This window comes from Mustela nivalis, assembly GCF_964662115.1.
Source record: "Mustela nivalis genome assembly, chromosome: 13".
NCBI lineage: Eukaryota > Metazoa > Chordata > Mammalia > Carnivora > Mustelidae > Mustela > Mustela nivalis.
The window spans coordinates 46,254,559-46,282,123 of record NC_139032.1 but is presented as its reverse complement, the minus strand read 5'-3'; the positions used below and the strand labels follow the sequence as shown (position 1 = coordinate 46,282,123).

Here is a 27,565-nt window from a genome sequence, read left to right as displayed (position 1 = left end):
GTCCAGCACTTACGCACATGCATCAGTGACCAATGAATTCGGATCAAGAAGGAAATGCTATTCATAGGGATTTTATTGCAAGGATTTAAATATACTTTCCTCAAATAATACTTCTGTGAACTTTAAAGCTTAACAGAAAAACACAAGCTTGGAAAGCTAGTCACATTCCCCAGCAACAGAATGTTAAGAAAAATAATCCTCGGTCATTAGGTAGAAATACCTGGTGTTAGCACCAGAACTGAACCATTGCTTTTATTTAGTGTTTTTGATCCCCTTTAAATGTTTTATGAAAGAAACAGAGATAATCTCGATGAAATCTGAGTATGGCTATGAAAAACAAAGATCAGAAAATAAGAATAAATTAATAAAAAAGAAGTAAAACTAAGGGTCAAAATTGAGAGTCTCTTCAGGGGAAAAAATAATAATTCCACGATAGGCTGATAGATTCTGAGCATATTTTAATATCTTAATAGCATTGTTAAGAAATGTCCATGGGAATAAATAATGATGATGTTGATGACATCTGCCATGAGAGGTCATGGTTATCAGGGAAGAAAGGAGAACGTTGGGGCAGAGCAAAAAACCAGTTATATTCAAAGCTATTAAATGTAGTCTTTAAAAACTAGAAAGATTTTCATCTGTCGGGTTTTCAGATTTGGCCTGTGTGAAGGAAGGGATGTTCTGAACGTCTTGTGTGTTCTATCATCCGAATATTAAAATGTGGATCCAAGGAGGAGAAAAGCCCTAAGCATTACACACCAGGGCCTTGCATCCACTTTCTCAAATCTGATTGGCTAACCCTGATGATGCCCTAGCCTGTCCTGGTGTAAATGTGGATCCAGGATAAGTCATCACATTTTTCTTCCTCTCATGAGTTAGGAAGCAGCACACAGAGGCAGTGAAGCCATACCACGCCTGAAGTCTCCTCTCTCCTGCCTAGGCCACGCATGATTTTTATTCTCTAAAGCCATTTCTTCCTCAAAAGAGCTCACCAACGCCGTCATCCTTCCTATCGGCAGCCCCACTGGGCTCTAGTGAGTGACATCCAGACACTTAAACTCAAAAGCTGCTTCAGAAGGGAGTTATTAAAATTCAAATGAGCTGGGCATATTGAAGAAGAAAACACTCGTTTGCATGCACACCTCCACATTCGACCATCCCATTTAGACCCACAGAGCAGGGTCTGGTTTTGTTTTTGTAAATGGGCTTCGGAGGCGGAGGTCAGCCTCCCACGGCCCACTCCTCTGGGGTCATCATTAGTAATGTGTAAAGCTGAATAGATTTTCCTCTGAATCTAGTCAGCAAACCTGACAAGGCGGCAGCCCTCTCCCACAACCTGAAAATGCCAAAAATCTGATTGGTAATATGGCATTTTTAATACTTCATTTATCTGTCTTAAAACGGCTTTCAGGAAGATTGCAAGTAATGTCACTGAGGCCATCTCCACCTGATTTTTCAATTCTAGAGCAGAACATTTCCTGTGGTGCCATGACTATGTAATCATAAAAATGTTATGTTTAACCAACATGAAATCCTGAATTTCCCACAGGATTCAGAGAAAATTCATGTCTGCCAAGAAATAGGGATCTGGGGAGTCCACATTACATTTTATTCACTGGAAAAGAAAAAAGTATCTTTTCTTTTGTCTGAAGAATTTTTATTTCTCATGGAAATAACTCATGTTGTCATCATTTAAAATTTTTGTAAGATATCAATGAGCAAACTAAAAAAAAAAGGAACAAAATATATATTCCTAGAATTATCCTGGCTATGGAAATTTTAGATGCTCCTTCAGTAAAAGTTCAATTTCTTACTAATGAAGACATCTCTACTATAATACTACCGTAAATAGACTTAATTTATGACACTATAAACAATTAACTCTATATTACATGTAATATACTACACGTTTAATATATAACTATATTACGTACAACAATGACATAACTATATGCCCATTTTTACTGAGGGTATGTAAAAGCAGTCATGCTAACTCATGACCCTAAAATAATACTACAGTTTCAAGAACTCTAGGAACTAAAGGAGTTTATCTCCAAACTCTGAAACTAGTTTATAATCTGGAAGCTGCAGGGATTACTATATTCAATGGGAAATCAGATGACATGACCTTTAATGTCCCTTCCGAGAGTAAGATTTTATTCTTTTATGATCTTCATTAATTAAATCTGAGTTCTCCAGATTTCTTCAGTTTAATTTGTTTAAAAACTCCTCTCAAAACTGGGATGGTCTTACCATAATGCAGGCACTGGATTTGCCCAGATTGACCCAACAAGGCCAGGCAAGAAATAAACTAGCAACTATCAATGAAAGAATATTATATGAATGAAACTATTTCCTGAGCTATCAAATTCTCAAGAGGGATACATTTGCCCTCACATTGCTGAATGGTCGATGTGTATCAGTAGAAAGCATTTATTTAAAAACTTCTATGGCATTATTCAGACTCCAGTTAAAAACGAAAGGCGAGTCCATCTGTCTTCAGGTTGCTTGTGCTCTAATGTGGGTGGCCGCAACAAAGAATCCCACAGGGACAAATGTTTGCAGAGAAAAAGAACAGAAGGGCGCCTGGGTGGCTCAGTGGGTTAAGCCTCTGCCTTCGGCTCAGGTCATGATCTCAGGGTCCTGGGATCGAGTCCCGCATCGGGCTCTCTGCTCAGCAGGGAGCCTGCTTCCTCCTCTCTCTCTCTGCCTGCCTCTCTGCCTACTTGTGATCTCTCTGTGTCAAATAAATAAATAAAATCTTTAAAAAAAAAAATAACACAAGATACAATTAAGAACTAGAGCCAGTGATTCCAACAACAGAGAACCGTCATTCAAGGTCCAGGGAGAAGACTTACTTCCAAGTCAGGTCTCAGCTGCATTTTCTCTTTTATGGTCAATACCCACTCAACATTAAGAAGAAAAGAAATGCATGCTCATACTTTTTGAAAAAAGATTAAGGTCTTCACAGATCCCCCTGACCACCCTCCCACTCCACCACTCCCAAGGTCAGATACAATGATTCCAAGAGAAGACATGGTGTGTTGGCCTTGTGGTCATTTCTACCGCAAAGCTGGTCTAGCAGACGAAAATATTCTCTCCTTCATGTTGATTATAGTTTAATCCTACAGAAGCAAGCTTGGCGCACCCAAACCTAACGCATAAGAAGAATGGTAACATTCAAGAAATGTGCTCACTTGCCTTTTTTCCCTCCTGTGACGAAGAAGCCAATGGCCGCTCTAATAAAACTGCTCTCAGGCAAATAGCTATAGTCAGTAGGAACTGTGGAGACAGAAAATGATCAAATTAACCAGTGAACTTGGCGGGTCTAATGAAGGAAAGATAATGATCTCCTGCTGCCATATCAACTGAGAGACAAAGCAGGGATGTTTACGCCATTAATCTAGCACAACACTTCGTGGTGGCAACTAATTCTATTAGATTAAGTGACTGGCCGTGAAGGAATCACTTAGGCTATGCAAGCAAAGCAAAAATTGTGGTAAACCTAGCAGATTCTGCAAAATCACAGGGGACTGAAACTTCACTGAAGTGGTTAAAAAAAAAAAGTCCTTTCCATACTGTCACATCAATATGCCCCAGTCCAGCGACCTTCGGTGTCTGCAAGGAGTCCGCTGGCCTGTAGGCTGAGACCACCATTCTAGGGGCGACTTGAGGACATCCCGAGCCAGATTGATGAACCAGAGAAATGCCACAATCAGTAATAACAGCAGCTGGCCTGTTACTTCAGAAGGCGGGGACCTCTCAGTGACCAGCATGTCCAAATCACCAGGTCTGCCTGCTGACCTGGAACACTGAGGCAGTGACACGGAGGCGATGCGAGTCTGGGGAGTTTCCTAAATTCTTTCCCTCCCCAGTCCCCCAGAATTGCTTCATGAGATGCTTTTTGCCACAACAAATGGCTCAACTGGAAAATTCCAACAGAAACAAGGAGCTGTACTTTTCCAGACATAACAATCACTGTGTTCCAATGAACCTGGTGTGAGACAGTTCACGACCATCTGACTTGAGTACATGTGGGGCTGGCCATGTAACCCAGAGCACAATGATTAAAAATCTACATAAAAAAGCAAAAGCCTGCCATCAGCTTGCTAATTTACCAGGACCTCACTTTAGGAGCCCACTGCCCTTCCAAACTAGCATTACTTAAGGTTTCCTCTACGACTAAGTTTGGTGGGTTTTTTTCCTTTTTCCCATTTTAACATGACAACTGCCAACTGTCTCAAGTTCATTATGTTGGGAATGCTGTGGAAAATGTCCTATTTCTCTAGCGATGGAGTGTTTGAAAGTGAGGGGAACAGTAATTACGGTACTACGTGTTCATGGTGATGCTATCTCTGGACTACCTGTCAGGGCATATGTGACAGTAGGTTTTAATGAGAAATCTTTGGTACCTAACCTCTCTGGCCTAAGTCCAAGAGAGCCAGTGGGTCAAAATTCTGTAAAGAGCAAGGAGCAAATCCAGGTCCCCATGTATTACAGGGAAGGCTTCCGCAGAAAATCTTTAAGTACAAACTTAAATTAAGCATGTGGGAATTGCAAATCTTTGTTATTGCTTTTTATTAAAAATGTGGAAACAGAAAAGGCCTTGTGATGGTAAGACCTAGAATTTTTTTTTTAAAGATTTTATTTATTTATTTGACAGAGAAAGATCACAAGTAGGCAGAGAGGCAGGCAGAGAGAGAGAGAGGAGGAAGCAGGCTCCCCACTGAGCAGAGAGCCCGATGCGGTACTCGATCCCAGGACCCTGAAATCATGACCTGAGCCGAGGGCAGAGGCTTTAACCCACTGAGCCACCCAGGTGCCCAAGACCTAGAATTTTAATTTCAATGCCAAGTATGTGCATATCTTTAAATGCATGTATTCCATTCTTTTCTTAAAAGCAGAGGCCTGGGATGCCTGGGTGGCTCAGGATAAGGTTAAACCTCTGCCTTCGGCTCAGGTCATAATCTCAGGGTCCTGGGATCGAGCCCCACTCGGGCTCTCTGCTCGGCGGGGAGCCTGCTTCCTCTTCTCTCTCTCTGCCTGCTTGTGATCTCTCTCTGTCAAAAACAAAACAAAACAAAACAAAAAGCAGGGGTCCAAAGAAATCCAGTCATATAGGAAGAGACTTTTAATGAAATATGAGTATTACACAAACTATAATGCCATCTAGGAAAATAAAAAGAACTCTCTTCTGCGCTTCAAAGACCTGTTCCTACTTTCTGGCTTTGTCGCTAAACTAACTGCACATGTAAGTCATGTCACCTTTCTAAGCCTCAGTGTCTTCATTTGTGAAATATGGGGTTAGACGGCATAATCTGTTCTCTGAGAGAGGCAAGGAGGAAGGGTGAAAAGAGCATGGGTTTTGGGGGCTGACAGAGGTGAGTTCAACTGCATGTCCACCACCTACTGCCATGTGACCCTGGGCAAGTCAAGAAGGCTCTCCAAGCCCCTCTTCTTCTGACATTTAAGAGTGATGGTATTTGGGCAAGTCAGGAAGGCTCTCCACAGCCTCTCCTTCTTCTGACATAAAAGAGGGATGGTAACACCCACCACTTAAAGTGGCTGCAAAGGTTAATGCTCTTAACCAAGTACACAGCCCCTGTAGCAACCCCACCTGCCAGCCCTGGTATTGTAAGATTCTGATCTTACCAGAGGTTCTGCTCTGACTTGAGGACAGAGTAGACAGATGAAGATGTCCTAGAAGCCAGAGAGCATTTGATTGAAGACCAATCACCCCAGACACACTGATGACCTATGGATGAAAGCCTAACAGTTCAATTGGGCAAGATCCCAACTCTGTTTAATATAAGGTCACTTAGAGGAAATCATTTATCTTTTATGAGGTGGTGGCTTGTCTGCTAATGACAAGTTCTCTGACAAGGCATAATATCACGTGTCTAGTATACTAAAACCTGGACACACAGGTAATCAAGGATTGTTGCTGAAGAAATGAATGGATGAATCAATCAATCATGACTGGTCTCAAAGGAAATTTTTTTTATTCAAAAAGGGGAAAAAAATCAAAAAAGTAATTTTTTAAAAAGGGTGTTAAGATATTTAAGAATAAAATACCTCTAAAAATACAAGGAAATATTATTTTGTTCTCTTCTTTAAGTAATGTTCTATTATTGCTTTATCATTTATAATACAGATTTTCTTAAATAAGTTTTCATTTATAGATTTTTCTCCCAAGTTATAAGCACTTAAGTTTTGATATAATTCTTTTTCTGAGAATCACATTCCTACATGCAAAAGAGTTTCTTCTGTTCAGAGATTTATGTTTCCTTCTCAAAGCATGAATTACTAAAGCTTGTTTATGTGGTAAATGTAATAATCAGCTGTATTTACAGGAAGAAAAAAGTATGCTAAATGAAAAGACTATCTACAAAGTTCTATATATAGTAAGAGTACTACTGTGCAAAGCAAATAAGAATACTTGAAATAGGACCAATTATTACGAACACTTTTTATCTGTGACATCTGAACTAGCTCTTCTCAACTATTCTTAGATATCTGTCCTGCCCTTTGATTGCCTCCCATTTTACTCTGTCCTGAGGGCCTAACATCCCTTTCAGGGTCAGATTTTCATTTTTAAAGGAAACCAAGCCAACTTCAGTTAACGCAAAAATGCCAGCTTTTTTCCCAGAGGCAGTGCGTGTTTTTTGGTGAATGTGGGGCCATAAGCCACTCTCAAGTGCTGCTTGGACTGAACGTGAATGACCAGAGGTCTCCTCATTTTCCAAGGAGAACAGCTGGTACCATGAAAGAGAAAGGCAGTCAAAGGAAGTAGCTGAGGGGCACCTGGGTGGCTCAATAAGTTAAGTGTCCAACTCTTGGTTTCAAAAGAGGTCATGATCTCAAGGTCATGAGATCGAGCCCTGCATCAGGCTCCACACTGGGCATGGAGCCTGCTTAAGATTCTCTCTCTCCCTCTCCCACTGTCCCACACACACATGCATGCTCTCTCTCTCTTTCTCTCACTCTCTGCCTCAAAAAAAGGGGGGGGGGGCAGATTGTCTGTTTTTCCATCCAAGAATTTTAAATTCCTCTTCTCACCTGAGTTACAGTTTTAATGACTTCATTGAGTCGGGCTTGAAAATGAGAGGACTGGATAGCTTCCGACTTCAGCTGAAAGAAAAAGGAGAAATATCTACCCCAATCCCCCCAAAAAGGTAAATAATGACATTCCCAGTGGATAAGCCATCATCTTCTAAGCTACAGTATCATCTACCACTATGTGCTTACATTTCATAAACAAAAGCTATGGGCTCCTTGAGGGCAGGGCCCGCGCCATATTTGTCACTGATTTCCTAACACGAGTTCAGTGCAGTGAGCAGCACTCACTGAAGAGCCTTCACTGTGTGAACACAGGCACTCCTTAGCATTACTTGCCAACTGGAACATACGTATGTCCACGGTGGGAAACATTTAAAAGTGAAACAACTACCTAGATATAAACTTAAACATGACAGATACAAAATGGAGGTTCTTATGGACAACTTCTGAAATTTCTTACGATTCAGTCACTTCTTGGGCAGGGAACTTTGTGGAAAGTATGTAGGCTGATTACGTCTAGTTCTTATGAACTAAATAAAAGAAGGAACAAATCTCTAAAAGGGAATGCTTCCCCAAGAGCAATTTTCTATTTATCAAGGCACTGAAAAGCCCAGAATAACCATTACTACAAGCATGTATTCTGTCCTTGGCAAACTGAGACACTCAGTGCTCTCCTCTTGCTGTGGCCATGCACACATAGAGATTTCTCCATTCGTGCTTTGTTTTTTGTTTTTTTTACCTGCATTACGTCCCCTTCAGAGCCTACCAAGGCCACCATGCCATGAAGAGCTGCCAAGCAAAGCATTGTGGGAGTGCCCTGAAAACAAAGCATCCAGTATGTCAAGAGGCAAACAATCCTGCGGTTTGGATCCTATGAAACTTATTATATTCTAGAGAAACCCTGGTCAAAATGATACTACACTTGTAGGGTCAACATAACCTGCATCACCGAACCAAAAATGGCAGCCAACTTGAATACAGTAATAGGCTGAAGTTATTCAATCAGAGGTGGCTTCTTCTTGTTCTATATTTTCAAAACCACAGAGCTGTTTGAAAGTTAAAAGACTAAGAAAGTAGCCTGTTTAAAAAAAAAAACAAAAGCTATAATGGTCGACAGGATGTATCATTTACAAGGGATTTAAAGTTCCTATGTCCCTTTCATTTGAAATTGCCTATTCTTTTACTGTTAGGCTACATATCTTAGCAGCACCTATAAGGGGTTCAATAAAGTTGCTCTTTTTTTCCATTATAAAAATATAAAATCACATGCTAGGACGTGCCCTCCTACCTGTGCTAGAACAGTTCTGATCCATGCAGGGAGCAGTCTGTGGCCCAAGTCCTCAGCTTTTCCATGTCCGCACACAGACAAACCATGAACCAGGTTTCCCAATGCCAGGGCAAAACCTGAAGTCTGTTATAAATAAATAAAAACAAAGGGTAAAGAAAAGAAGAGCGCAGATGGCACAGCATTTTACAGACAGCATCTGAGCACTTTGAGGGGCTCCCTTTGTTTCCGACAGTTTCTTTTGCCATCTGAAAATCAGCAATTTGCAGAATTATTATTTTTTTAATCAAGACTTTGGGGACACCTGGATAGCTCAGTCAGTTAAGTGTCTGCCTTCGGCTCAGGTCATGATTCCAGGATTCTGGGATCGAGGACCGCATCAGGCTCCTTGTTAGTGGGGAGCCTGCTTCTCCCTCTGCCTGCAGCTCCCCTTGTTTGGGCTCTCTCTCTGACAAATAAATAAAATCTTAAAAAAAAAAAAAACCAAACAAACACTTATCTATCTCATCTCCCAACAACTGAAAATTTCTTTAAAAAAAATCAAGACTTTGGTTTGCAACAGAAACTGCAGACCAACTATTCGGAATTCACCAGCACTGAATGGTTTATTTTAAGAAAATAATACTGGACCATTACAAGACTTGATTCCAATGATCCAAATTTTCAGAAGGAATTAAAGGGTGAAAATACTGAAGTAGATCATGCAAGCTTATTCAACTCCCAAACAAAAGGAGAAAAAGTCCCCATAATGAGCACAGCATATGCAAACTTCCACATCTTGGTGTTGCAAAGCCTATTTTGAATTTAAGTGAGCAGTCACACATTCATAAACTAGTAACAATACAATACAACACAATATTAGCTAATAACCAGTGAATCCTGCAAAAATCCACCCCACGGCCAATACTGAGACTTTGTGGAGAAATCTAAAAAAAAAAAAAAAAAAGTCCAGATGGGGCAATTTTATAACAAGTGTAATTAGAGGGAACATATTTTTCAGTGAAATTGTCATAAAATATATATAACATACAATTTGCCATCTTTCCCACTTTTCAGCGGCATTAAATACATTCATACTGCTGTGCAACCATCACCACGACCCATCTCCAAAACTTTCATCTTGCAAACGCAAATCTTATACCCCTTAAAGAGTATCTTCCCATCCTCTCTCCCGAAGCCCTTGGCGACCACCTTTCTACTCTCTAAGCTTCTGACCACTGCAAGGACTTCCTATCAATAGACTCATACAGTATTTGTCTTTTTGTGATTGGTCCATTTCACTTAGCATCATGTCCTCAAGATCCATCCATGTTGTAGCGGGTGTCTGAATTTCCTTCCTTTTTAAGGCTGAATAATATTTCAGAGGGAACATTTTAAAGGTCTTTAACGTAATTTGCAGGTATTTAAATTGTCCCATGCATATTCAGGCATGAGCAGACATTCTCTGCTTTGAATTTGCAGAGGTTTGACCCATCAGAGTCCATCAAGTATTCATATCTTTGCAAATTGTTATCACTAGCCTTACATTCCCTAGCCACATGTTTCAAGGTGGAGGGAGAGAAAAGCCTTTCATACTCCCTCTGACCAAGAAAAAGAAGTACCTACAAAAGATAAAGTTTAAGGAGAGAGAAAAGACATCTGTGACCGTTGGCTACGGTAGTGAGAAAAGTCGGAAGTTTCTCAGTTCTGGGGATGCCTCGGTGGCTCAGTCAGTTAAGCATCTGCCTTCAATGAGGTCATGATCCCAGAGTCCTGAGATCGAGCCCAATGGGGCTCCCTGCTCAGCAAGGAATCTGCTTTTCCCTCTTCCTCTGCCTCCCCCCCACCATTTGTGCACACTCTCTCAAGCAAATTTTTTTTTTGAAATATTAAAAAAAAAAGTAGTTCCTCAGTTCTATGCATGAAAACATCCAGAGAGTAGTCTAATCAGAGTCAGTCAAGATTAGGACTCAGCAGCAACATGAGACCCAAAGACAGGAGTGATCAGGGCACACATTCCAACCTGTTGGTTGTTTTCTACCAACATCCGAAGCTTGTTCATGATATCTTCAGCCTCTGCAGCCTCAATGATCCCGGTACTGAACGCTGAGGTACATACACAGCTGATGGTATAAGCAAGGACCTAAAAGAAGAGACGGCAGGAGAGGTTTCTTCATGAGGGAAAACAAAAGAACACGATTTAGTGGACATCAGTGTTCTGTCCAACTTCTCCCCGGAATAAGGACTGGATTCCAGTATGCTTACCACGGACCAGACACTGCTTCGCCGCCTGACATGTCCTCACCATGGTATGAGATGCGGGTCAGAATTCCCACTTAACACATAGGGATGCTGAGGCCCGACTACATACAGCTAGCCAGTGACAGGGGCAAGATTCAAGCCCAGATCTTTAGACTCAAAATCAGAAAGTTCTTTCACCATCTCATGTCAGAACACTGGATCTATCGACAGCAGAGGCTAGATTTTTATCACCAGCGAATGTTACTAATAGCCATGTGCTCTGATCCAAGGCCAAGCCGGAAAGCAAATTCAAAGATGTGACTCATGGCTGCCTTAAGATTCCCTCTTAGGAGTGGGGCATTGCGGCCAGGCATGCGGGTTTCAGAGTTACATACATTGTGTAAAATAGAGGTAATATTCCTTACCTCAGAGCACCGGTGTGCTAATTAATACATGAAGAGATGAATAAATGAGCAAATTATAAATAAAAGAGAATGCTGGGAGTCAAGATGGCCCACACAGGTGTACGTCCCACACTGACCACTGAGAGGCTAAGAAACTTCGGGCAAGTCACTCAATCGACTTGAGCCTCAATTTCTGCAAATCCTGGCTAGTTATCCCCTCCCCGCTACCTCACACTTTCCTCATGAAGCCCTCCTTCACAAAGATGCTGTTAAGGCAAAGTGGAAATGTTCAACTCCCAACCCTGGTCGATACAGCATGAAAAAAGGAAGCAGTTTCTAAGGTAGAAATTGGATAATAAAACATCAGAGGGGAAGGGAAAAAACCAAACCGCCTGCTCGAGGCCTCATAAATCAAAACATCAAGGCAGACGGAGGCATCAGTGCTAAAAACCCCACTTTCGTTTATTAATCGAACTGCCCCTCGGTGGCAAAATTTTCTCCCTTTGCTTAAAAAGATACGTCCTTTTCAACTGTGCTCTGCAACTGCTTTAAAAATGGAAATGTGGTGCACATAGTAGAACAAAACTTCAACCCTCTGTGCCCCAAAGAAATTCACCAATTCAACAAGTCCTATTGCTGAAAGCAGAGGAGCTGAGCAAGGGAACACAGCAGCCATTATGTGCCCATCAATAGCTCGTGGGCAGGCCCGGAGAAAACAGAATCTGCTCTAATGAGACAGAGAATCTGGCCAGGCTAAAAGGTCATCCCTGGGTCCTCCTGAAGACAGAGCCCAGGCCTCCCAGCTTCACCTGGGCAGAGGCACACACCTCAGGCGTTCACTCTGAACACGGTTGACACACAAAAGCTGTGTCCCAGGATCCACAATTCTGTGTATTTTTGCACCGTAACAGAAAAATCTTTTCATTAAGTGTGGTAAAGGGAATTTCCTCAATGACTTTTCATGCTAGCTGACATTAAAAAGAAAAAAAAAAAGAAAGAAAGAAAGAAAAAAAAAAATCAAATGCCTTTTTCGATCCACAGTTTCTTAAGCTTACTCCTGGCCATCTTTTAAAGTTACATTTGGCTTGAGCGTAATTCTAAAAATCTGCATTGAACCTTCCTCCGGAAATCGCAGCTCTTCTTAGAAAGTGCCTTCTAGCGCTGCTGACTTCGTTTTTTGCATTCACTAAAGGCTCTTATCTTAAAGGCCACATTTAAGTCTGAGTTGATTTAAACAGCTGCACAGTTTGAAAACCTTATGATCTAATATAGGTTGTTTGCCACTCAAATTCTTCTCCTTATCCCAGTTGAAATTGAGGAAGAATTTAATTTCAGTGTTACCAAAATATGAGTAGTAGGAAATCAGTGGCCACGGGAAAACACGAGACAACAAAGGGAAGAAAGCCGTAACCTCCTGCTCCTACCTCCTGAAATGTTCTGCTTTGGCTCCCACTGTCATCTAGGTACGTCGAGAGCTTCCGAAGGGATGCTGCCACGTGAACTCGGGACTCTGTCTGGCTGCTGTGGCTCATGAGAGACAGAACAAGTCCAACTCCCAATATACAGCCCGTGCTTGGATGCAAAAAAGCAAACAAACAAACAAACAAAAACCTGTTAAAAATCACCAGAAATCCATGTTGCTGCTCTTCACTCATCACAGGAGTTTATAATGCTCTTGGACCTGAAACGAGATGGCTGGATTCTCAGTCCGCTGCCTGGTATGTAAGTGTGTCCCATGAACCACCACAGGCACACCCACTGCCCCTCCCCACCTTAAACGGAAAACTTTCTATCAGAACAAGTGTCTCTGGCCCGTGTTAGTGCTGTGGACACACTGGGGAAGAACAAACGAAAATATGAAATAGATTTGACTTAAACTCTATGGTGAGGTAGGCCAATGAATAAAACGTCACGTCAAACCAGCTCTATCCCCGCACGGGGAGAAGCTCTGTGGTCCTCGACCCCATCCCCCCCATGTCCGCATGTAGACGGCGCTACGATGAACTGAACGAGAGAAAAGACTCCATTTCAGAATATGAGCTGAGGACAGCTGACTAATGACAGGGGGGACACGTCGCAAGCCATGACGATGAGGTACTGCTAAGTGCTTCGTGTTTCCTAGTCAACTTCCACAAGTGGAATTTCTTAAAGAAACTGTGTTATTTGTCTGCGCACAATGACATTAATCCTCTTCTCCCCTCTGATCCCTCAGAGTACCACTGGGTCAGAAGAGAAAATGGACAAATGACAGGCTTGTCAAAAGTTACCCCATGTGACAATTCAATTGGAATCTTAGGCTTTGTGCCCCAGTTCTTGGGAAAGAATACATATCCATTTAAGGAAATAAAAAGGGTCTCCCAGAAAACTTCTAGTTAGAATGATTAGATAATGCAGCTGTAGGGTGATTTTCTACTTAAAAAAAAAAGTTTCTGTCATCATTGTTGTGTTTTGAACTGAGAAAATGCTGAACTGTTTTTCAGAAATCATCTCAACTCTGGTTTGGCTTGCCTGGCATGGTATCTGGCGCTGAAGACGCCATTCCAGGGCATTTCTCCAATAACGTATTTCAATGCCCATAAGTTATGTTACTTTACACGTCTATAGTATCTGTCTCCTTGGCTGGCATCAAGAACCTTCACATCGTTTCCTGAATATGTTAGCTCCTTCCCTCAAACACCTCCTGCAAAAGAAGCATCCACAACAGATAAGAGACACCTAAAAGGACAGAGAGGCTACAAGATTTGTTCAAGGTCATATGGAGAGTTTCCAGCAGAGCACGGCCAGGAGACAGAGGCTTCTCATTCCCAGCCTTCTGCTCCATCTGCCAAGCCCCAGGCCCCTCTCAGGGCCCCGTCGGGATGCCCTGATGAAATGCCTGTGAGAAGGCACCGTATCTCGAGCCTGTTTTTCTCGGTTCTATTGTGTAACTATCTGGCATTAGGAAATCCTTTGTAAAGAAGCTACTGCAGTAATAATCCATCATTAGCCAGGCAGAACTGCTGTTCCAGCTTACAGGAATTTAGCAACAAGCTCGACTAGTATAATGCACTTCCAACCAGTTAAATCAGTGCCTACCACCTGAACAAGGCACGCGTTAGAGACCAATCACGTTTCTGAAAGAGAAAAGGCGCTCTTCTTTAGTATGGGATTTAAAGTCTTTGTTTCCATTTAGAATCTACAGGGAAGGTCTTTTCTTTTTTTTTTTTTTTTTTTTTGGCTTTTTCTATACTGCTGCATATAAAAATTGACAAAATTAGAATCAAAGATAGTTAGACAAAATGTGATTAATACTTTGAAAAATTTGACTTTTGCTCCCTCTTGACTATTTAACTGCTACTTTCGATTAAGATTTCAAATGTTACTTCCTCAGGGACACCTTCCCTGGCCCAGCAGGGAAACTCTTCAGGACTCTCCCATAATGCCCCATACTAATTTAATTCAGACAATTTTAATTATAAATTTCAATTTTTTTAAAGATTTTATCTTAAATTTCTATTTTTTAAATAAAGATTTTATTTATCTATTTGAGAGAGAGAGAGAGAGAATGAGCGTGGTGGGGAGGAGCAGAGAGAGAGGGAGAAGCAGACTCCCCTCTGATCAGGGAGCCTGACGGGGCTCTATCCCAGCACCCTGGGACTGTGACCTGAGCTGAAGGCAGATGCTTAACCAACTGAGCCACCCAGGTGTCCCTTAATTATAAATTCTGATGAGGATTATTTGAAGGACTATTTGATTTCTGCCCATATCCTCCACTAGTCTGGAAGCTCCACGAGGCTGGGTATGTTTTCTGATTTTCCCTTACTGCTGTATGCTGCTTTGACAGGGACAGAGTTCAATCAATATTGAATGCTGGAGAACTGACCCAATACAGGGTTTTAAGAGAGTCCAAAGTAGAGAGATCTACAAATAAAACAGCAAAAACAAGACTGGATTCTTCTATTCAGGTTGAGGCAAAATTTACCAGTGCTAAAATACACTGAATATATTATCCAAGATTCAATCAAGAAAACTCAATTTCCATTTCTTGCCAGACTAATTTAAGAAAGAGGAGTGTCAGATTTCATGCGGGAAAAGGAGACCTCTCAAAGCTCACTTAAGTTTTGGGGTTCATCTTTCTCAGTGAGGCATCTTACATCTGGCTTTTGGGGGGCTATCCTGGGAAGGCAAAAATCTTTATCTCCTGGACTAAAACTCCTCTTTTACTATCCCAAGGCATGCAGGCACAAAGGCTTAGAAAAAGACATCCCGGTTCCTAGTTCACATTTATCTAATATTATCACAGCATAATTATTCATGGGCAAGACTGCCATTCATTAGTGATTCTATTCTATTGCTACAATGATCAGAGACTGTTGTCATATGTGAACATACAATCTAACTATAGACAGACATGTGCCAATATAAATACGCTAGGATGTATGTGTCTATTGACCTTCTAAACTCCTACTCCATCTCATTTTTCCAGCATGCTCCAAGAAGATAGTCCTGAAGCTTTATTCCTTATATTTTCTTCTGATTTTCAAGTGGTCTATATTTTAATTTTGGGGGGGGGGTCCTAAGTCTTAAAGATTCCCCTAGGTGCTTAGGTCAGCACTGCTATACATTGACCTCATCTTAGCTCCCTTTTGATATGTTTGCCGGCTCTAAACCACGAATAACTTGGGCAGAAGTAGCTTCTACATCTTTCTCTCCACTGAAAACAAAAAGGAGTTCCATGGTGGTGTCTCAGAGAGATGAAATAAAACCAAATTATAATATTAGGTATAAATTTTGGGTTTTGGAATTACTAACATGAATCTCGAAGAATACTAACAAATGACAAAGAGAATGTGAGTTTTAAAATTATATGTCCTATTATGTCTTTACTTCTTTGATTCTCTTACCCAAGTATATTAAAATATCACTGGCAAAAAGAAAAGCTGTGCAATTCTGCTCTGTGGGTTGCTATATCAACTGAGATATAATGATAAATTGTTTCTAAAATTAATCAGATATGAATCTTCAATTCCTGACTTTATTGTGGACAACCCTGCAGATTAAGTAGGAGGCCGTCTAATAATTAGTTCTAATAACCATTAACATTTGTATAGCGCTTTGCCCTTTACAGAGTGCTATACAGATGTTATCGTATTTGTAAAAGCTCAATAGCAATTAACCAGCGCTCAGGTCATTGATGGATGGCAGGACTAGTTAAGGCTGCGGGGACTGCAATGGAATAGGTACCACTAGATGGCAGCAGAATGTAAGTGATCAGGCCACCCTCCCCCGCCCGCACCAGCCCAGGTGCTGGGTCCTCTCAGCAGGGACATGTCTATTAAATCACGGAAGCGTGGTGAATTTACTCTGGGTGAATTCTATCACTTGAGGTAGCAAGCTCCCAGGTCTATTAACTACCTCCTGGTAATGCTTGCACTATTTCATTTGAGGGTAGACTGCAGGAGACTCCTGAATCTCATTAGTCAGGGGAATACTTCATGCCTGGTTGGGGGGGTGTCTCTGGTGTGGTTTGGGGTGTGTGTCTGTCTGTTTGTCTGTGTGTCTGTCTGTCTGTCTTTCTGCCCACCCAGGGGCGCCTGGGTGGCTCAGTGGATTAAAGCCTCTGCCTTCAGCTCTCGGGGTCATGGTCCCAGGGTCCTGGGATAGAGCCCCACATTGGGCTCTCTGCTCCGCAGGGAGCCTGCTTCCTCCTCTCTCTCTACCTACTTGTGACCTCTGTCAAGTAAATAAATAAAATCTTAAAAAAAAAAAAAAGTAGTAAACACCATATTGTCAGCAAATAGCTTTCCTTCTACTGAAATGCACTCTCCCCACCAAACTGTAAGAGACAGAAACATGGCTTCCACAGCAGACGACCTAGCTTCTTCCCCAGCTGCTATTTGTGTGACCTTGAACCAGTCTCCTGCGTAAGAGTCATTTTCTTAATCTGTAAACCAAAGCGATGACTGTTCCTGTTTTAGTATCAATATTTAGATTTCATTGGGTCTGAATGACAGGAGAAACGGATGTGAAAATGCCTAGTGCAGTACACAGCCATGTGGTATTAGTTGAAATGAAACCAGAGACAGTTACCTAAGCGCTTCAAGCTACAAAGCATTAGGAACGACAAAATACTACACTTCATTAACTGTAGAGGGAACAGGAGTTTGAGAAGTTGGGAGAGTTTCTTGAAGGATCTGGGCTTTAACTGAGTTCTGAGAGACCAGCAAGACTTTCCTAAAGGGACAGGAAATTTCTGATGACCCTATTCTACTTAATTCTCCAGGTTTAGTCCCGATCTGGGCTCACCCTTTCCTCTCCTAAGCATAGCTGATCATCACGGAGGTAAGAATCAAGGAAGAATAATGAAGAAATAAGATATAAAAAGTTAATGGGGGTGCCTGGGTGGCTCAGTGGGTTAAGCCTCTGCCTTCGGCTCAGGTCATGATCCCAGAGCCCTGGGATTGAGTCCCGCATCTGGCTCTCTGCTTGCAGGGAGCCTGCTTCCTCTTCTCTCTCTCTGCCTACTTGTGATCTCTCTCTGTCAAATAAACAAATAAAATCTTTAAACAAACAAACAAACAAAAAAAGGTAATGGTAAAGTTAAATGTCCTCAGACATAGGAGGGTTTTATATGCATAAATACCCACACTATGGACAATTCCATTATCTCTATGGTTCTCCTTCTTTCACAAACTTCCCACAGACCAGTGGAGATAATACATGAAAGTCACAAGGCCGAAAGCCTGCTGTAAGTTGATCCACAAATTTGTTCCTGGCTTTGTAATACCATGCCCTATAGCTATGATGAATACCTCTGGGGGAAAGTGGGGCGGGGGGAGGGGATTTATCTTACTCCTTGGCTGTAAAAGGCAACACCACCAACACCTGGTGGGCTCCAAGATAGCAACTCTTCAACAGACCCAGTAACAGCTAAATGGCCCTACCCCTTCCATTCATCATTTTGTACATTCAAGAGACTTCAATCATGCCACTGAACTCTCTTTTCCCATATTCAAAACCACACTCTTAAAACATCTCATTTCATTTCTAAAGTATTTCATGATAAACTGGGTGGATGTCAATGATTCTTATCTCATCTTAGCTTGCATCTCAGAGAAGATCCTCTATCATCTACCAAGTAAAGATTTGACTTCATCTACTCAAAATGAAATACCTGAGATAGGCAGTTCCTTCTACTGTTGACTCTCTTCTCCGTCTGAACGGAGCAGGCTAGATGACTTGAATGTAACTTTAGGTCGTAAGTTCCCTTAAAGGCCATGAATGTAAACAGTCACATTTGAGCAGTGCCCGAAACAGCACAAACTAAGTGAGTTAATAAACTGGAGCTTAGTGCTTACATCGTGTTGAGATTTCTAGTAACAATGAATACCAGAACATCTAAACTGGAGGTTCCAAAACACTTGAAGTCAAAAAAGATACAGTGTAAGTCCTCGACTGCCTTAGTACTTCAGGAAGCCTAATAACACTATATTCTCCCACATAAGTCACAGACCAATTAAAATATTCAGAAAACTAACTGAGTAAGTTTAAACAGTTTTTTGAGGTATTTTTTTTCTTTTTTAAAAAAATTTTATTTTTAAGTAATATCTACACCGAACATGGGGCTCGAACTCAGAACCCCTGGATTAAGAGTTGCATGTCTACCAACTGAGCCAGTGAATGCAAGGTATTCTTTTCTAATTATTCTTTTTTGTTTTGATTATCTTTCACAACTGGAATAAGAAGTTTTAAGATATTTAGTTTAATAGGCAAAATCTTTAAAAAGCATGAAGTCTGCGGTGGGGCAGAGAGAAGTGATTAATATTGAGGAGTTTGGGAACCCCAGACATAATCTATATTTGTTTCTGTTTTGATTCTTTAGTCATTGGATTTCACAAGGGAAATCTAAATCATGGGTCAAAGGTTCTCTTCGTCCAATCTAATTCAAAGAATAGTTTCAACTATTTAAAAAAGGTTAAGTCATGCATATAAATCTCCAGATACATGCCTCATATGATAAGTAGAAGACAGAACTAAGATATTAATAACTTAATGACAGCCATGAAATGACATTCGTTACTTTGTATTGAAGCAAACTGTCTATTGCTGAAACATGGTTTTTAGAACAAGTACCTTTAACTACAGGTTCTGATTATTAGTGAAAAGTCTTTGCAAAGGAATTCAAGATCCAGTCCTACAAATATTTCACGATTGAAGATAAAGTTTATGGGCAGAGAAAGAGTCAATCCCCATGTATCAGAGAGGAAATGGAACCAACATACTTATATTCAAGGCTAGGATCAAAGCAGCAATTTTCCAGGGCATCCAGAGACTTCATCAGAAGGAGGTTCATCTGTTGGCCAGATATATCACTGGGCAAAGACCAATAGGAAAAAGTCAATTACTTAAAATCATTCAAATACTCAAAATACCATACACTATTTCCTCTTAATATTTTACTGACCATTCATTTCATTAAAAAAAAAAATAAAAGTAACAATAATATTGATGATTCACATATACTTATTTTGCAGAGCAGAGAAACGGAGTCTGAGAATTTAATAATTGAGTTCCTGAACAGTATTATCACTTGTAAAACAATAAACTCAAAAACTGCTGCTTTTGTGTTTCCTCACCCCATTCAGATTTTAAACCACTGAAAAACAAAAACCAAAATCAGAATTCCAGAAACATTTCTAACAATGCTAACGTGATTTTCTTCGGAATATTTAGCAACCCGTGAAGCTGGAATTAAGAAGAATCATTCCAAATCTCTCTCTTGCAGACACTGTTACTTCTGATTTCACGTCTCACTGGTGAAGGGTGTTCTTGTCCTTTTTCTTTCACTTGCTTTTTCAGAAGGTGGGGGAGGAAACCCAGCCATGTATTTTTCTGCCTTTACAGAGTCATTGATGTGGTTTTGCAATGGTCTTGGTGAGAACTAGGACTTCTGTATTAAAAGAAAACTTAAAAGGTGGTTCTGTGGCTGTGTTTTCAGGCAGAGGTGTGGGCTGTCACCAACACTTGACTGTTCAGGGGCTCCTAACACATCAACTGTCACACTGCTCCCTTGGACCATGCTTAGTGGAATGCCGCCCCAGGATGCCAACCAGCCACAGACACTTTACATAATATCTTCCCAAACTGAGAATCAGTGGTTTTATCTGAGGTGAGGGATTATATTCTGCAGTGAGCGTGCACCTGTGCACACTGTGTGTACACACACACACACACACACACACACACACACACAGTTTTAATAGCTTTGACTAAGTCCTATTATCGTTGTTCTCTCGAGTAAAATATACTTAACTATCCTGAACCAATGCTGAAGAGATCCACTAGTATCCTCTGGGAGTTATGACAGAAGCAAGCTTGGGAATAATATGCTTTTCTGAATAAATTCAGAACTGAAATTCAGGTGACTTTTTCATAAGCCATGGCAAAAAAACAAAAACAAAAACAAAAAAGGATGGTCCCAATTCTCTTCTACAAGGTGATTTTTTCATTCTTGAGCCCAACATACTGTCCCCATGTATCCCAACAGGAGGTCAATAGGAGGGATTTTTTTTTTTTTTTAAATAAATGAAGCATATCCTCCAGTGACTGACCTGCATGCAGCAGTACCGACCATCACCTAACCAAAAGAGTTTTTTTATTAAGGACTGTGTCAGGGTATTGTGCTTGGTTTGTACATGTGGTTACTGCCTTAATTCCAATGTTATTTTTTTCTCTATATACAATCAATCTGAAGCCATATCACAATGATGTAGTACTAATGCAATGGTTGTAAGGAAACCTGTACCCCTGAGGGAGTCATGCTGGGCCACTTACTGGTTGTCACTGACTATTCAGAGTCAACAGCCCTTCAAATGATGATCTTAATTTTAGAAAAATGGAAACTTCCTCCAAAAATGTCATTATCTAGTGTCAGTGTCATTATCTAGTAAAAATAATCATCAGCACTAAAAGGCAAATATTTCAGATTCCTCTGTTCGAGAAGTTAGGAAGGTGGGAACCATGAATTAATACACTGGTCACTACAGTGCTCACACACAGGCCAAAAAAGGAAGGATGCTGTCCAAACAGATCATTAGAGCAAAGTGAAAATTGGCACTGATTCTGAGGGCATTCAGTCTTGGGAAGAGCTTCCTGGTGTCCTTCCCCAGCCTCTTCTGCAGGTGCAAAGTCAAGTAAGAGAGACAGGGGTGGAAGGTAATCTAGGAACTGGCATGAATCCTTCGGGTTTCTCCAGGTAGCATGATTAAATTAACCACAAGTGTAAACTTGTCAAGCCCTAAAACCAGCAGCATCTCCTCCTAAACTAATGACGAGGGGAGCCAGAGCCAAGATAGGATGAGATGAGTTGCCTGGAATTAAACTGCCATGGCTCATTTTTAGTTGTAGAACGTGTTGCTTGAAAGATACTGAAGAAAGAGCATGAACACAGATGGTGAAGAAAATGCCATTTGTAGCAATAGTGGCAAAGGGAAAAAAAAATCGCTTTCAAGTTTTAAGTCTTTAAAAAACATGCTGCGTTCTGTCACACACACGAGATATGGAACAGTGAATTCACATGCAAAGGGCAGCCTTGTGTTCATGTCCAGAACCAGGCCTATAAATACAAATGCTGGTCAACAGAACAAAATGAGCATTCTAGAAACGTTTTCATTTATGATCACAGAGACGAAGCCAATCTTCCCAATCATCTGACAGATGTTTCCAAGAGCTGAAAATGATCATCTGAAAGACAGTATTTCCCTAGATCAATAGCAGTTCTCATAAAGGTTTCACATAATGGTGTCTGCACAAAGCTATGTAAATTATAAATGCAAACTTAACCACTGGTTTCAAACTGAAATCTAAATATAGCATAATGCCATCCAGTTTACCCACATCGACACTGTCTCTTGGCTTCGGACAGACTGTTCATTTCTGCCAACCAGGGAAGTTTAAGGACAGTGAGCGTCGTAACAGGCTGCCTGTCCCCGCTATCCGATTTCCGGTGGGGGGAACATTCCAATTCAGTGCACACCTAAATATCCATGACATTCCAATATTCACATTGTACCACACTGCAATCAACCTGGATATATAAAATTCTAAGGCTTGTTTCAAAATAAAGACTAAGTGGGACGGACAACACAACCAAAGTAGATTCATGCACAAGAAAACTTTCCCATCTCGTGGAATTTTCCGCCTGGGTCTTTGCTACTCGGTTAGCTCCATTCAAGGGTAAAGCTAGCCATCCAACACCGAGCAAATGGAATAAAGCACACGGTATAATATGCACAGATTAAGACTCTTTAAGGATTATAAAAATGTAGCCAGGGCACGGGATAAAAGCAATCTTTAAAACTGGGTACATGCAGTTCTCAGTTAGCCTGGGTGATTCTCCCCTCCCTCAGGCAGCAGGGATCCTCCAGGCTTTTCCTCCCATTTTATAATGACATCAATAATCAATAATTATTTTCACCCTTGGAAACCAGGGGGAAAAGCAGCTTTTTCCTTTTTAGGCCACTTTTCCTCATGTCTATTACATGGATCTATGCAGGTCATTCAGCTAAGCACGGAATGATTTTCAAGTTGACATCACCTTCGTAAGAGCCACCCCCCAAACACACTAATACCTTCGGGATGGCATTCTGGGAAGACGGATGCACCCACAGAAAAGAAAAAAGCACCGATGCACCCATTTCAAAAAGTTGGGCTGACACCAGCACGCTCGCGAGCGCACGTGCCTGCGGTGCCACCTGCCCCAGCACAAAGACGAAAAGGAGGAGTATTTTCATCGACTGTACCTGAGTTTCTCCTCACACAAGCGAGAGAGAAACATCCCCAAAGCCAGGCCCATGTGGATCTGCACGGCTTGAGACTCATCAGCTCTCGGTTTCCCAGGTAACCTGGCAGTCAGCATGTTCAGGATTTCCTCAACCTTCTCTTTGCAAGAAATAATGAAAACTGGCACGAGGAGAGACAAAGCCGTGGCGGCAGCGGAGCGGGCGATCGCGCTAGCGGTGTTTTCACCAGAATAGGATTTCTAGGACATGCCAAAGGAAGAAAACAGGGGTTGGCCTTTTGTTTAAAACATGAAGGAAGCGCACCTGTCACAGAGTGTCAGAGGCACCGCACCACAAGATCCGCGGCTCTTAGAGCTGCCACTCTCCCCCCATACCCCCACCCCCCGCCAATCAAAAATATCATTTAAAATCATCTGTATCTGTGTTTGTCTAGGTAGTAGGCCCCCTCTTCACCCTCCCTTACTGAAACAATTTGCTCTTAAACAGCTGATTAGTAATATCCTTTTACATTTGGAAAAAAATAAATAAGTAAGGGTCTTCTTTGAAAGGGTGTGAATTCCCTCACTATTAAAGCCTGAAAAAAATGTCACTGTTTTGAAAGACCACGTGTGTTTACTGAAAAACAAAACAAAAAGAAACAAAAAAACTAAAGTGAAGTTACCCAAGCTTGGAGAAACCACCAAGCCATATTTATAAATGCCCAGAAAGCCAGTTTTCCAGGAGAGAGAGGAAGCGTGTGTGCGGTGGAGGTGGCAGTAGGGGGGTGGGAGTGGGGGTTAAAGTTTAGTACGAAGGAAGAAGTGTAAGTTTAGCACTGGGATCTATTGGCAGATCTCCCAAACTTTTTGGTGGGAATGCTTCCCAGTAGATGGATTATTTCCTACAGGGGGTTAATTCCTTTTAATTAAAAAGGAAGTTGAAATCCTAAAAGCCTTTGGTTACAAAGCAATAACCAGCTATTCAAAACGAAATGGAGAGCTCTATATGCTTCTTCCTATATGTAATTATGGGAAAAGAAATGAATAACAGCTCTAATAAAATGGCAGGGCAGCTGAGTATGAACAGCTTCTACAAGAATTCTACAAGAATCCCATGTATAGACATTACATACATTTATAAATATGTCTCAAGTGGGGAAGAAAGCCCGTTTATCATTCCACATTATTACCCACTTCAAATTTTCAGACACACCATAAAGGCCGTTCTGTCCCTTGCAATCAAAGCACATTAAAAAGTGTGTTTAATTCTGTACCCATTTGCTCTCTAAGCTTCAGTACTTCAAGGACAAAAATCAAACATGTTCTAAGGTATTCTTTAAGTTAACATAGCATTATTGTAATGACAATACTATTCAAAATGACCCAGCTGCTCCAACACTGGAAGTCAAGAAAGTGGCTTTCGAATCAGTCCTTTGAAGAAGTAGAATAATGCAAAAATCACAATGGTAAGAGGCAACCCTGAGCTGGCTACTAGGGAGATTATTTTTATTGGTTTGCAAGAACTAAGCAGCATGATTAGGAATCTCATAGAATATCCTGGCCTGGTGAATATCTGAACCAGAGATCTACTGCAAAGACCTCCACATAAACTAGATTTCCGTCCGTCATTAAAGGAGTAAGAATACTTCCAACAGCAACCAAAGGATCATAATGCAAAGATTTCTTTGAGGAAAATCCAAATTCCAACTTAATTCTATATTATCTACAAGTCATTTCTTTGTTCCCAAATATAGTTAAAAATCCTAGTTCCAGACCCCAAGGCCCGGATGAATATGTAACAGGTCCTCCCAAAAGTAGGAGGCCAGAGGCATGCAGAACGCTGTACGGAGAAGAGAAGGGAATGGAGTTTCAGGCACAATTCATGATCTTAGCAACAGTTCATGACCTGTGCTATATTTTTATTCAAATTGACTATAATCCTCTGCCACTCAGCTGATTGTCCCATGATCACTGTAATTCCCTAAGCAATGGAGACTGATAAGGCAGAACCAAAATAATTCTGGGCAGATACAGAAATAAAACATGCACTACAGCCAATGAAGGGTAAATAAAACCTTAAGAAAAGAGGTGTGTTTTTAGTTTGTTTCAAATCTTAGGATACTAGCATGAAAAAAAGAGGGACTAAGTGACAGGTGCAATAATACTCCTTGGTATATTTAGAGTATTTCAAAAGTTATAGGAGGTGATCCTCGCAAATCTTTCATAAAGTTGGCATGGCATTAATTTTTACCTTCGTTGTACAGGTAAGGAAAATAAAATGATGGGTTAGATATCAGGCCAACGGTCACAAAACCAATAAGGGGCAGAGCTGGGGCTATAATCAGTATAGATAATACTGTTCAATTGCCTCATTTTCCAAGTTAGGACACAAGGGTCCAAAGAGACTTACATGAACTGCCCATGGTCACATATTCCAGAATTGTAAAAAACCAGGACTAGAAACTCAGGGCTCCCAATCTTTAGCCAATATTTATTTCACGACAACTATAGCTCTTGTCTCTGATCACACATGGGAATCACCTAGAGACCTTTCAAAACACTGATGGTGCCCAGGGTCCATCCCTAAGCAATTAAATCAGAGGAGAGGCCGGCAGGGCAGTACTTCTTTTTTCTATGTATACAGAGATTTCAAATACATACACGTTCCTCAGGGGATTCCAACATAAAGCTAAGACTGAGAATGATCACACCACGGTATGGCTTTTGTATGGACAACTAATACGAGTAGCCTCGACCCTTGACTTTACCGATCATTTTCAAAATTTTCTTTCTCAGACTTACATAATAAAATGAGGAGAAAACTTGGCCTCTGGGTTGGTAATGGCTATCCACAATGACCAGGAGTGTATCCGACACCATGGAAACCCACTCCTTCATTGAAAGGAAATTGGGCTGAACCTGCAGAGGAAGGAAAACATGAAGTGAGGGGTGACCGGGGGGTCTCAGTTGGGGAAGTGTCCAGACTCTGGATTTTGGCTCAGGTCATGATCTCAGGATCCTGGGATCTACTCCAGATCATCGTGCTCAGCACTCAGCAGAGTCGGCTTGAGGATTTTCTCCCCTGCCCCTTCCCCTGCTCAATTTCTCTCTCTTTCTCAAATAAATAAGTTTAAAAAAAAAAAAAAAGAAAGAAAAAACGTAAAATGATAATAGAAAAAAAAAGAAAAGAAAACATAAATATTATTTCTAGATCTGGGGCACAACCCCCTTCTGTATTAAAGAGTACAGTGCTATTATCAAAAAGTAACCTTCAGGGCACCTGGGTGGCTCTGTCAGTTAAGCATCTGCCTTCAGCTTGGGTCATGATCCCAGAGTCCTGGGATCGCATCCCGCATTGAGCTCCCTGCTCAGTGGAGAGCCTGCCTCTCCCTCTCCCTCTGCATGCTGCTTTGCCTACTTCTGCTCTCTGTCAAATAAATAAAATCATAAAAAAAAAAAAAGTAACCTTCAGCTGCCAGGACATCAGGAGGCAGATAGTTATTTAACAAATACACATCCTCGGTTTATGCCCCAACAGGAATAAGATTTACCTTTTTTTTTTTTTAAAGATTTTATTTATTTATTTGACAGAGAGAGATCACAAGTAGGCAGAGAGGCAGGCAGAGAGAGAGAGAGAGAGAGAGAGAGGGAAGCAGGCTCCCTGCTGAGCAGAGAGCCCGATGCGGGACTCGATCCCAGGACCCTGAGATCATGATCTGAGCCGAAGGCAGCGGCTTAACCCACTAAGCCACCCAGGTGCCCCAAGATTTACCTTTTATACAAGACAAGCAGAAGTGAGAGGATGGGGATTAGAAAACAGAGCTCTCCACAGCCACCTGTGTTTAGTGAGGGTGACGTGGGGCTTTTAAAGGAGAGATGTGCAGAGAGAGAAACTCAAAATGCCTCATTTCTCTGACCTGCCATTTCACAAAGGAGGCAATAAAAAGCAGCCTACAAAATTATCAACACCATCTTTAGCATTTCTGCTTACTACCACCACAGATTTATCATTCTGAATCATTACAACATTTGCCTAGCTAATTAGGTATGAAAGCATAAATGATCTTCAGTTGGGAAAAGAAAAGGAAAGAGAATGCAAAAATCCAAAACAACAACAAAACCCAACTCACTAAAAAGAGACCTTGGTTTTAAAAATCACTCATAACCGTGGATGTCAAAAGCATCCAGGGACACCTGGGTGGCTCAGTTGGTTGAGCAGCTGCCTTCGGCTCGGGTCATGATCCCAGCGTACTGGGATCGAGTCCCGCATTGGGCTCCTTCCTGGGCGGGGAGCCTGCTTCTCCCTCTGCCTCTGCCTGCCATTCTGTCTGCCTGTGCTCGCTCTCTCTCTGACAAATAAATAAAATCTTTAAAAAAAAAAAAAGCATTCATTAACTCACATGGTCACCCCCAGGTGGTGCAAACAACAAAGGTCAATGCCCTGTTAAGCATCCTTGAAATTAATAGCTTGACTCAAGGAAGGCCTTCTTCCCAGGCTGTTTGGCTCTCAGTCATATGCAGATTGGAACAAAGTTTGAAAGCCTCAACGTTCATCAAATAAGGAGTGAATTTGTGCTGACAACCAAAGACAAGGCGATGAAGAACAAAAGCAGAGCTCCAGGTGGTGTGGCTTCTCCATGTTTTGTGTACTATGTGTTTTAGCACAGAACCAAAGAGTGGGGAAATAAAGAATAAGATTGCCTGGAACTCAAACTCAGAGCTAGACCCCTGGTTATCAGTGGGGCAAATTATCTGCTCGACTGCCCCAAATCAGGGATCCTAGAAAGGCACTTTTAACTTTTTAGGTCGTAGATTCTACTTAGCATGTTGTCTCTGCTA

General features: G+C 41.4%; 1 protein-coding gene across 6 annotated transcripts in view; it reads right to left on the bottom strand.

The window, feature by feature from the left end:
• The window catches only part of FOCAD (focadhesin), a 296,022-nt gene that overhangs the window by 35,033 nt on the left and 233,424 nt on the right, over positions 1-27,565 (bottom strand). For 5 of the 6 annotated variants that reach the window (XM_082695369.1, XM_082695372.1, XM_082695373.1 and 2 more), the window contains 10 exons: positions 25,529-25,645; positions 22,749-22,987; positions 19,230-19,319; positions 12,393-12,540; positions 10,347-10,466; positions 8,348-8,470; positions 7,799-7,876; positions 7,060-7,131; positions 5,653-5,755; positions 3,202-3,282 (listed from right to left, as the gene is read on the bottom strand). In XM_082695369.1, the coding sequence (XP_082551495.1) occupies positions 3,202-3,282; positions 5,653-5,755; positions 7,060-7,131; positions 7,799-7,876; positions 8,348-8,470; positions 10,347-10,466; positions 12,393-12,540; positions 19,230-19,319; positions 22,749-22,987; positions 25,529-25,645 (1,171 nt within the window). The remainder of the gene's footprint in view (positions 1-3,201; positions 3,283-5,652; positions 5,756-7,059; positions 7,132-7,798; positions 7,877-8,347; positions 8,471-10,346; positions 10,467-12,392; positions 12,541-19,229; positions 19,320-22,748; positions 22,988-25,528; positions 25,646-27,565) is intronic. The other variant, XR_014301954.1, reaches the window with a different exon arrangement.